Raw genomic sequence first — 12,230 nt, forward strand, 5'->3', positions numbered from 1 at the left:
GGAAGCAGTGTTGGGGAAGGAACATACCTTCAAAGAATCACATTTCTGTACCAATGAACTTACTTGAGTTAATCCAGGAATTGTTAAGCAACTTACTAATTAAGCTGAAGAACGAATTGGCATGCTGTTAAGATCCACTGTTGCTTTCATTTTAATTAAGCCTTTTTCTTGGGTGCAGCTTGCAGGGAATTCAGTGTTTTCCAGTAGACTCTGGGCTATTTAAATGAAAAAACTCTACTGCTGCCCTTCAAACCATGAAAGCTGCTTCTTCCAGTAATGAATAAACAGACTCAGAGCAGATGAAATATCATGGGAAAACACTGGATTGACATGCCTTTCCAGTTCAAATATTGAAAGCCTTTTTATTGAACAAATTATTAAATCCTACATGCAGAATTGGAAAGCCTAAAACTACATGTTGAACAGCTGGACACACCCTAGTTACATTTTAGATCAGGATCTTCCAAACAACTACTGTACTAACATCCTATTAATATAATAACTACAACCAGCAGACGTTATTTGGATGAGACACGTTCTTCGCTCTTGAAAATATTCTAGACAAGAGCACAAATCTTTAATGGTATTTAATTTTTTTTCTCTTTTTTGCATTTTAATCACAAAGACTATACAATTGTATTTGTTGATGTGAAAACTGGTATTCTCTTTAGAAAACGGTAATAAGTATGAAAGCAGTTTAAACAGTGATAAACACAGGCTTAACCCCAATCATGTGAGTTTGATTATTAAACATAACCTTTTTTTTTTTAACAATACACAAGTCTACCAAGACCTGTTGCTCTGGGACAAATGCCCTATGATTTACTGGGCAATCTTACAGATTATGAAATGTATATTATTATTATTATTATTTCACAATTTAAAAATAAAGTGTCAAATATTTATGAAGACGTTGGTGCTTCAACCCGGTTTGTACGTTTTATAAATATATGTTACAACTACACACAAGTACACATCTTCACAATTCATGCGATTGGCAGTGTCTAAAAAAATCAGTTACTAACTTTCAAAAACATTTAAATATCTACGGTATTGAAACACAGTGTCTTCTAGTTCCTTGTAAGAAAAGTATGCTGTAAACATCTTTACCCTTAGGTCATGCCTTGTTTGCTAGGAAACATGATGGGCTCCATTTTGTTTGTTCTACAACCACTGGTGAAATGTCTCTGTTCTCAAAAATGTTACATTCCATGAGTAAAGCACAAGTCTATTATTATAACCATGTGATACAAGATACAGGAAATAAACTAATGTATTCTCCAAATCATGACATGAGAAATTACTAGAGCAGTCCGTTGCTTTCAGCTGCTTTCAGAAGAAAATGTAACAGAGCTACACTAAAAAATGTCCAAAAATAAGGCCTCTGAAATAAATATTTCCATTCTTTTAAAAAAAGATAATAAAATTGTACATCACATGGTCAATGTAGGTATAAAAATCACGCTAAACCATTCTGGATGATGTATCTGAAGTAAAGTGGCCTAGATTTTGCTTCTGCCGTCGTCCTCTGTTGTTTTTTGGGCATTTCCTAATACAGCAAGCAAAAAGATAAAGATAAATGATTTATTAACTGAATGTGTTTTAAAAGACCACTTCACAATTATTTTTTCTCCTTTACACTCAAAAACCTCAACAACATTTAAGGACTATCCTCCTTCATCATTGACATCTTCTGCAAAAGCTACATATGTTGGCCATTTGGGGTTTACACATCAGAGACACAACTAAGAATCAAGCTGTTTATCATCCTGCATTGGCTGAAGCAGGAAAAACAGGAAGACTCCTGCTTAAAAAGGTATAGTATGAGGCACTTTTGGCAGCATGGGAGCTACTGTAGCAGAATTCCTTCCCACATCACTCAATAATGTCACAAGTCGAAGATCACATGGGAGGAAACTGCAGCTCCTTCCCTCAAAAGCATTGCTCCAAATCATGCAACACTGGTTTCAGAAAAAGCCAGTGGTGGGCTCCTCTCACTTGACCTCAGACTTCTGACATGGACACCAAGCAGCACAGGAAGGGGCCATGCTGAAGCAATTCGTTGGAAAGGGCATTGTGTCATATAGTAATCCTGCAAGGGCATTGCTACCAATTGTGATCTACCACGTCAACATCATCACACCTGACCATGTCTGGAGTGTAAGGATGTGCACGAACTGAGGTTTGAGCACAGGTTTGGTGCTGAACCGATTCAGATGAGTTCTGAACAGGTTCGGCACCACGGCGAGGAGAGCAGCAAGCAGGAGCTTTAAGAAAGAGCAGAGCAGGTCCTTACGGGCTCGCTGCTGGCCCATGAAGCTTCCTGTGGGGGTGGCGCACATCCCAAGTATCTGCATGTGACACCAGCACACACATGGCATCTGAACCAGTTCAGCGAACCTGTGCTTGAACCTCAGTCCTTGCACATCCTCACTGGAGTGCAGTTGGAAACAGGGCTGCACAAACCCACCAATGCTGATATATAAATTTCCTGTGCCTTCCTCCCCAGGCCAGCAATTTGCTGTACTAGTTAATCTCTGGGTGGAACATACGAAGCCCATTCTCACAACCAAAAGCTGGGTAGGAGGAGCGTCCAGCCAGGCTCCAATCCCCATGTGCATTCCCAAGAACTGGTCGAATGTCAGCAAAACTCAAGCTAGGAGGATGAGAAAGGGATTGTGTGCTAGCTACAATCTGTGTAGGAAGTGCTTTTCCTTCACCCTTGAGACAATGCTGGGTAAACAATATTGTTGGCCACCACCCTCCTGCCCTGATCACAGCGACCACCTGATCACTTTTCCATCCTCCTACTTCATTTTTTCTCAGCAGCATTTAGTCATGAGAAAGTATTTACTGAATGCTTCAGCAAAGTAGCATTACAAGCTGTAGAAGGAGGCTACTTATACTGTCAGGAAAAGTTCCATCTAGCCTACTGATATTATCTGCTCTGACAGGTAGCAAATCTCCAGGGTCTACCTTGTAACCTTTTAACAAGTATTGTAGTTTATATGGCAAAATGCATATGCTGAACCATCGATTGTAAATGGCACAAGTCAGTTTTAAATGGCCAGACTTCCCTGCAATAAAACGAGAAACTAATTCTTGCATTTCAATCACATGAGCTGGTTCTAGTTTAATCAAGAAGATGCTACAATCAGCTTGCTCTCTTGTGCAGCCCTAAGGCTGTGGTCTAAATTTGCTATGACAGAAGTTATTTTATTTATTTAACTAATGTTTTAGCCCACTTCTTTCCACAAGAAACTCAGGATAGCATACATCCTTGTGTTTTATTTTCACAACAACCCTGTGAGGTAGGCTAGAGTAAGAGAAAATGATTGGCCCAGGGTCACCCAGTATGATTATGGCTGAGTACACAATCACCCAGTGATCCCAATTCAGCCATAAAGCAACATGAATTCCAGTCAGGCGTAAATGCATCCCAGGAGGGGGATCCAAGCTGTTTGGAAATATCATGTTGCCCTGGCTAAGGCACACAATTATGACTCACAACAGACTGATGTGGCTAGCACTAGTTGCCTCTGATGTCTCCAAAATCCAAATTAACAGCTGAGAGAACTGAAGGTGGCCATCAGCTACAAGAACAAACAAGACCTTCAGGGATGGAAATAAAGCATCGTAACCACTGAGCCACTATGAATACTCAGCATATTTGAACCATGATCATCCGTTCACTAGTATAGCTGGACATCCCCTCCCTCTCCCTTGAGAGCTTTGTTGGGCTGATATATTGTGGCAGACGAAGAGCAAGGGGCAGAAGCCAGCCCAAGTGCCCATATCTGGATCCAGGAGTCCAATGTGTCAGACTGTAGCATGGAACTTTGTGGGCTTGAAATCTGAATAAACAAGTCTTTGGGTCATGGTTCTAATAGAACAAGCAAGTACCTTTAGTGGGTATTTTTTAGCATTGCTGTTATGGCTTATGGCTGCTGGCCCACCCCTGACTACGGGTCAGTAGCTTCCTTTCATGGCCTTCCTTTCTCCCAGTCCATAGCTTCAGACTGAGGCAGATTGTCACCAGCCCCCATCTACACCAGACCCCCTCACAGCAGGTGGAGCAGGGCTCTGGGCTGCATCCTCCTCAGCTTCCTCCCCCAGCTGCCATAAATAGCATGGCAAATGGCTCCCAACCTCTCATGAGTCATCCAGGATCTCAGGCAAGCTGGGTCACGCCCTCATTGCTGAGGCAACCAAGGGCCAGCTTGTCCAAGCACCTCTCACCTGCACTTCTTGCAAGGCTGGCCCCGTGGTGGTGGTGGTGCTGCTGGCTGTGGCAAAAATGGCCCTTCCCTTCTCACCACTGCTCAGGGTCAGCTGACCTGACTGCCTGAGGCACCATGGTAGCCTGATTCTAGTCACTGACACAAGATCAGACTGAACTGCCTCTCTAGCTCATTCTGCAACCAATGGCCTTGCCTCTTAGCCACTGAAAAAGCAGCTCAACACATTGCTCACGCCACAATTTGTAAGTTGCCTTGCTGGTTCGCAGCACTCAGGCTTTCAGCAGAATGCAACACCCAAACATGATTTTATCTTCTTTTTCTTTAAAACCATGTGCGCTTCAGAAGGTCTTCCAGACTCTCTACATCCAAGTTCTTTTCACTAGGCCACCCTGGCATTGTTCCCAGAATGCAGTTCATTCACAATTTTTTTTTTAAAGCCCTACCAGCTGTGGCAGCATCCTAAGAGACAGGACGATCTGCTCTGCTGTAGGCATTTCTCCCACTGGCTGACACTCTGTTGATTTCACTAATCGGTGAAACTCTGTCTTGGGCCATTTGTTGCAATTCGCAGGCTATGACATATCAGATATCCAACTGTGGAAAATGTCCACACACACACCCCCCCGCCATGCTGCAACATTAGCAATGTCAAACATGTGTTGGCCTTCCAGTTATGCTCTCTGTTAATTTAGCAAGACCTTTCGCTGTGGGATTTGTCCTTGCAGTACAAAAGCAAGAAGTTATTTCAGGAGCAGTTATTGTATTGTTGGTTGATTGATTGGCATATTTGATTGTTCTTGGCCTGGAAAAGCTTCACAGGCCATATAAAGAAGCAATAAAAGTAGCACTAGTGGACAGGGAAAATATACAGGCCCAGTTAATAAGCTCAGTGGGCCGGTGATCCAACTGGCATGGTAAAGAAGAGTCTCGCTGCCACCCCCTCCCCTTCCAGCATGCACTTAATCTCGCGTGTGAAGTGGGCACTCTGCAGAGACACCTGTACTCATTGATGGCCAGATTTGCATGGCTCTTCCTCACTCAAAAAAGGCCATCATGCAGTATCTAGGCTGAACTCCCACCACACATAAAGTTCCTGACAGAGAGGAGGGGGGCTTGTGATGTTCTGCCACCATGTGACTTGGTGCACAGGCCCAGTGAGTGTGACTGGGCACTTCTCTGGCATGATTCCTAGCAACTTACCGGGTTATGCACATAACAATTGCCACAATAATGGCGATCTGGACTGCTCCAATTATTGCAGCAATGAGGACATGTGTGAGTTTTTGTCTACTTGGGACAACATATAGTATGCTAAAGTCTGTCTTTTCACAGTGCTGTCCTGTGTAACCAGATTCACACCTGGAAGGGAAGAGAAATATTGCTAGAAGCACAGGTCTTCTCAACACATTCAAGGCATTTTGCAAAAAGTGTTGTATTGTAACTATGAGACAACAATGAAAGAGTCAAGGCAACTAGCCTCATTATAAATGAGAATGCATGGGGGTGGGGAAAACCCTCATGAGGATAAACGATCCATGATAAAGCACAGAGCAAAAAAGATAATGTACAGTGGACAATGAACATAGTATAAAATGCTAGAAGCCACCTTTCCTAGGGTGCATCTATACTACAATGCGTATCAGTTTAATACCAGTCTAACCATCATGACTTCTCTCCTTCCCTGCCCTCCACCAAACAATCCTGGGTATTGTATTTTAGGGAGCATGTAGACAACTCCAATGAGATCCCTAGGCCTCTTCAAAAAAACTGTAATTCCCAGGTTTCCCTGAGGAGATGGAATAATACAAGTTTAAGTCAGTATGTATATATGCCCATACTCTACCTGGGACAAAAGTCATAGCTCAATAAACAGCAGTGTTGCAACGTAACATGGGTTTTCAATTAGCAGCAGCAGCATTAAAATTTAAGCCCAAAGAATGACTTGAGCATTTTAAACGCAATTGGATCCAACTAAAATATAGTGTCAGAAAAGCTCTTATGGCCTTTCTACACAGAACTGCAACATAGCTCAGGTCTGGCCACTAGAGAGACTACAATCAGATTTGCTCCAGCAAATCATAAGCATTTCTCTCCTCCCCTTTCTTCCCCCTTTACTTTTAAAAAGAAACAAAATATGGCATAATGCACAATCCCTGCCTACGTAAGCATCAATGAATCAGCAAAGGGCTCGTTTCTCCTCCTTACACCTCAACATGTATGTATTACCTCCTGCATACTCAGAAAAGATGCTCAAGTACTTCTGGGAAAGGTGGAGGTCTGGATAAGTGGACATGGACCTCTCACTCCTGACAATGAGCTGGCATGCTGAGTTGGGAGGGGGGAAACCCCTGCTAATTGAGCAGAGAGGCACCTTTTAAAATGGTGATCCTCTTAAATGTAGCAGGGGGAGAGCAACTGGTCCTATCCAACCCCAGCACAGCATCCCTCCAATGACTGCTGGTGGTATCTGCCGTGTGTGTGTGTGTGTTTAATTGTTAGCTCTTTGAGGACAGGGGACCATCTTATTTATGTATTATTTGTTTTTCTATATAAACAGAACTTAGATGTTTGCAATTACTCAGTGACAAGCCTTTTTAAAAGTTAGTAGCAGCAACAACAAAATTGAACATGCTTAAACCCAACCTATCTTATGCTCATTTAAAAGTGGGTTACCGCTGGAACAATTTCTGTTATGGCTACTCATACCACCTTGACTTTTAATGAAGGAACTGCATGTTCACTGACTTACCGGCAGGAAGCCTTCTGTGTAGAATAAATGAATTCACATTTCCCATGAATGCAATAGCCATTGAAACTTTCTGAGCAAGGAATATGGTTTCCAATGTAGATGTCTTCTCTTTGATCACTTGCATCTTTTGTATAAAAACAAAGACCGGTGGGGAAATTAGCTTATGTTTCACTCAGACTAGTTACAGAGTTTAAGCAGTTTTCTTTTGATTAATCATCTAAATCTGAAACGCCTGACCCTAAAGCTAGCATAAGCTCTTTTGTCTAATTTAAATATCCCTAAGAGACTCAAAGAAGGGCTTTTGAATCTACCAACAGGGACAGAAACATTAAATGCAATTGAGGCATTAACAAATAAAAGTCCAGGGCCTCATGGTTTATTGGCAGACTGTTATTAAAAATTCTCTCTGGGCTAGGAACATACATAGGAACATAGGAAGCTGCCATACACTGAGTCAGACCATTGGTCTATCTAGCTCAGTATTGTCTTCACAGACTGGCAGCAGCTTCTCCAAGGTTGCAGGCAGGAATCTCTCTCAGCCCTATCTTGGAGAAGCCAGAGAAGGAACTTGGAGCCTAGATGCTCTCTTCCCAGAGCGGCTCCATCCCCTGAGGGGAATATCTTAACAGTGCTCACACATCAAGCCTCCCATTCATATGCAACCAGGGCAGACCCTACTTAGCTAAGGGGACGTCATGCTTGCTACCACAAGACCAGCTCTCCTCTCCTCAGCGAATACCTAAGTTATCCATAGTCTTGAATAATTGTTTCTGAGGCACCCTAATTCCACTTTCCCAGGACTAAGTGATAGTGAGCTCTTTCAGATATGTCCATTCCAACCACCCCTCCTATCATGGACTGTTGGATGTGTGTGCATCCTGCTCCCTCCCAGACTGCCATCCTGCAACCTTGTAATCAACAGTAAGGCAGTTCATCCAAACTGCACCGCATATGCTATGTAATACTACAGTACATTATTGTTTTTAATATTACATATTACATTATTATGTTTAATGTGTGACAGTGTGTCTAATACTACACAATTATGAGATTGTGGGATAATGTGCCAGAAGGGGGCAGGACACACACACACTCATGTCCCACAACGCATTCTGGGAGAGGCCGTATCTCAAACTGGCCCAGTAACATGAATTCCAAGACCCAGTTAAGAATATCTAATATTGATTCTTATCAATAGTATTATAAAATAATGATTACATATTATTCCTGTTGATTCTTGCAATTGGATCAAATAAGAGCATGCTGAACTATTTCAGCATTGATCAAACAGTGTTTGTGCCTGACAGAAAATTGAGTTACAATGTAAGAAGGCTTATAGATCCAATTCATTATTCACAAATCTCTTTTTTAAGAGTCAATATTTCTACTTATCCAACTAGAAAAGATGTTTGCCTTGAATGGAAATATATTAATACAGTGATTAAACTGTTTGGAATAGAGCCAATTTTATCCAATGATTAAATATAATTTACAGTGCAGCAAATCTGTTCGAAACATTTAAAGTGAAAGGAGAAAAAAAAGGCAAATTTCTCCATTGTCCCTGCCCCACCCCCACCCCATGGTGGCACCAGGAAAGAAATGTGAGGGCACAGAAGGGCCAAAGTGCATGTATGTGTGAGCAAGCTGGTCCCACATATTAGATTTCTGAAATAGTAATGGGGTGGGGGGGGGTTGACTACTTATCTAAGGGGGCACTTGTCCCCTTGCCACCCCTTCTGGAGCCACACTTGTCTCTCCCACCCCCATCCCAGCTTTCAATTTATCAGTTTTATCACTAGCTCTAGTTGTACAATTAAGTCTATACTACTGGCATCAAGATTAGAAACAAGAATATAAAATATTACTATACGGCTATAGTGTTGCTATTTCAATGTCTAAGCTAGTGCAGTACTTGGCACAAATTATTAATCTTAATCAAGTTTAATGGAACTCGGGATATAAATTACACGTACAGAAGTCTAACATTACTGGCATAAATACTTCTACTAAAGTTAACATAGGAAGCTGCCATATACCGAGTCAGACCATCAGTCCATCTAACTCAGACACAGACTGGCAGCGGCTTCTCCAAGGTTGCAGGCAGGAATCTCTCTCAGTCCTATCTTGGAGATGCCAGGGAGGGAACTTGGAACTTTCTGCATGCAGAGCGGCCCCATCCCCTAAGGGGAATATTTTACAGTGCTCACACATGTAGTCTCCCATTCAAATGCAAGCCATGGTGGACCATGCATTGCTTGCTACCACAAGGTCAGCTCTCCTTCCACCTTTCTAGGCTGAGCTGCCTCTCACTGGTTCTGGGTGGTGCTGGGAGATGTTGGCAGGTTAATGCAGCTTTTATGACCACAGCTGTCACATATCGCATCCATTTTTAAGGTACAATTGGTAGATGTCTGCTTTCAAAAGACTAAAAGAAGTCAGAGGCTAGCCTAAGAGGAACCATTTTGTATACGCCCTACATACAGAGTCCCTGTTCTTGCTGAGAGCAGCACTTCTTGTTCTGCACTCTGTTCATGGCCTTCACTTGTGCCCACCTAGTCAACACAATTAAGTCATCTTAATTGGTAATCAAGGGTATTTCAATTTTTTAATGTTAGCTATGTTAGGGTATCTAAGAGAGCACCTTCGTCTTTGTGAACCCTGCCGCCTATTAAGATCATTAGGGGGAGGTCTGGTTGCCATTACCACTGGCTCGTTCAGTGGCAACCCAAATGAGGCCCTTCTCTAGGATTCCAGGGCTCTGGAACGTGTTCCCAAATGAAATCGGAACCTCACTATCTCTGTTCAAAAGGATATTGTAAATATCTCTCCAATCCCATGGGGAAAATGGAAAATTAGTACTGGGATTATATCTGTCAGGTAACAAAAACATTGGCTGAATTACCATTATCAGATTTTATATAAGAAAAGACCAGGAAGTGTGGCCAAATTTATCTGTATCCTGACTGAGGAGTACAGCATTACGAAAAAATGAATTAAGTTCCCCCAAAGTCTTTTTCTCTTATATCTGAATAATGGTAAACTTCATTTGATCAATTTATCTGGGGAAAGGGCCTGTGAGAATACAATTTTTGAAAAGAACAATACAGAAAAATCCTGTAAAAAGCACACCCTCCTTGCACAAAAGCTGATTCCACATCCTGGGTCTTCTCACCTATATTGCAACTTACATGGCAGCTCACATCAGCATAATGTTTCGATTCACAGGACTTTCTGCAAGGGTAGTCTATTTTAAAACTGACGCTGAGTAATGATGCTGTGTTCATCTAACAGTCAGTCAGCTATCCATAGCCAACCTGACAGTACAAATAGTACAAAGTGGTTGTCTGGAACAATGGTAAGGGGTGCCAATGAAGCAACGTGATTTAAGCTTGACACAATAACTAATAATAAAAAAATTGTTGTGGTTATATAATAAATAAACTGTATTTGTTAGCCACCCCATAAAAATTGTTCTGTGATTTTATTAGGGATCCCTTGTAGTGTGACAGAGGAAGCTGGCCCCCCCAACTTGCAGATAATGCCCAGCTAAAAGAGTAGACTATTGATTAAAAAATTATTGGCCAATTAATATCTGCCTTTTTACTGACCAATCACTTAATTTAAACAAATGTGCACACTGCCAGACTTTACTACAGGTGAATGAATAAATGAATATATGCCCTTTTTCGCTATTGAAGGAAGTACTTTTGCACATTGTAAGGTGCCACTTACTGTTGGGGGAAAGCCAATTTTAGTATCTTCATTACCTTCTAGAGTATGAATAATGTTTAGCATTTCTTCAGTGCTCATAGCACTTTACATATATTGGCCACCATCCAGCGAAGCCCTCCACAAGCAGAAGGCTTCATTGTGCAGTGAACTGGGCATGGAGGGAGAGGGGGAGCAATTTTTACCTCTCTTCCCTCCCTCCAACAGCCCTGTTCACTTGTATAAGTATGTTCCTGAGGGTTACATAGACATGAAATTCACTCTCTCCTCCTGTTCCGTGCCCAGTATGCTGAGCAAAGAAGTCTTCAGTGCAGGAACTCTGAAGGCTTCTTGTGGATCTGCAGCCCTCCTTCCATTGCCAGAGGGCTGAACTGGGCCATGAAGCAGGTCCACATCATTATCCCCACTTTAGAGAGAGACTGGCTTGACTAAGGTCACTTTGTGAGTTCATGCAGAGGTGCCGTTGGACCCAAAAGGCAGAAAGCCAGCACCGGCTACAGATACCAAAGCACTGTGCATGCCCTCTACCTTGCCTACCACTACCTCCTTAGAAAAGCCTGTGCCTGCCTCATCCTCATTGGAAAGCAAGGGGCTTGTGTGAGTTATCCCCCCTTTCTATTTTTCTAGATTGGTCTGACATAGGGCTTTGATATCAAGCACAGATATGGGGCAGGGTGGGGGGGACTCCATATATTTAATTTGAAGCATATTGGTCAATATAATGAATTTCAATAAATTTTTGAACTTTTCCAAAATTAAAAAAATCCTATAAGTGGTTTGTTTCATGGCAGAAAATTACAAAAACTTCTGGAACTGAAGCCCCCCCCCCCGGCCGCTTGACCATCATTCCATCCCCCATGTGGAGGAATCTGCCCTTTGCCTTCATAAAAAAGAGTAAAGCATTCCAATTTAGATCTCCTGGAATGGCTTGGGTTAGGGCTTTGATATTGGGCACAACTGACGGGCAGATTATGAGGACTCTGTATATTTAGCCTGAAGCAGATTGGTCAATCTATTGATTTTTAATGATTTAAAAAATGTTTTTAAAACTTTTAATCAGTTGGAATTGTGTGCTCAACATTGCTGTGTGAAACCATGGGGCTGTGTGTGTGTGTGTGTGTGTGTGTGTGTGTGTGTGTGTGTGTGTGTGTGACATTATAAGAAATATTATAGGAACATAGGAAGCTGCCATATATTGAGTCAGACCTTAGGTCAATCTCACTCAGTATTGTCTACACAGACTGGCAGTGGCTTCGCCAAGGTTGCAGGCAGGAATCTCTCTCAGCCCTATCTTGGAGATGCCAGGGAAGGAACTTGCAGCCTAGATGCGCTTCCCATAGCGGCTCCATCCCCTGAGGGAAATATCTTACAGCGCTCACACTTCTAGTCTCCCTTTCATATGCAACCAGGGCCGACCCTGCTTAGCCTAAGGGGACAAGTCATGCTTGCTTCCTTCCACAAGAACAGCTCTCTTAAGAAACCATGTGTAAAATTCATCAGGTCAACCTGGA

At 42.3% G+C, this 12,230-nt stretch overlaps 1 protein-coding gene across 3 annotated transcripts in view; it reads right to left on the reverse strand.

Moving 5' to 3' along the window:
• Positions 1 to 325: 325 nt before the first annotated feature.
• Positions 326 to 12,230, reverse strand: part of TMEFF1 (transmembrane protein with EGF like and two follistatin like domains 1) — a 138,894-nt gene continuing 126,989 nt past the window's right edge. For 2 of the 3 annotated variants that reach the window (XM_053248645.1, XM_053248643.1), the window contains 3 exons: positions 6,991 to 7,114; positions 5,442 to 5,600; positions 326 to 1,549 (listed from right to left, as the gene is read on the reverse strand). In XM_053248645.1, the coding sequence (XP_053104620.1) occupies positions 1,465 to 1,549; positions 5,442 to 5,600; positions 6,991 to 7,114 (368 nt within the window). In that variant the 3' untranslated portion in view covers positions 326 to 1,464. The remainder of the gene's footprint in view (positions 1,550 to 5,441; positions 5,601 to 6,990; positions 7,115 to 12,230) is intronic. The other variant, XM_053248644.1, reaches the window with a different exon arrangement.

Source organism: Hemicordylus capensis, chromosome 4 (assembly GCF_027244095.1).
Source record: "Hemicordylus capensis ecotype Gifberg chromosome 4, rHemCap1.1.pri, whole genome shotgun sequence".
Lineage (NCBI taxonomy): Eukaryota > Metazoa > Chordata > Lepidosauria > Squamata > Cordylidae > Hemicordylus > Hemicordylus capensis.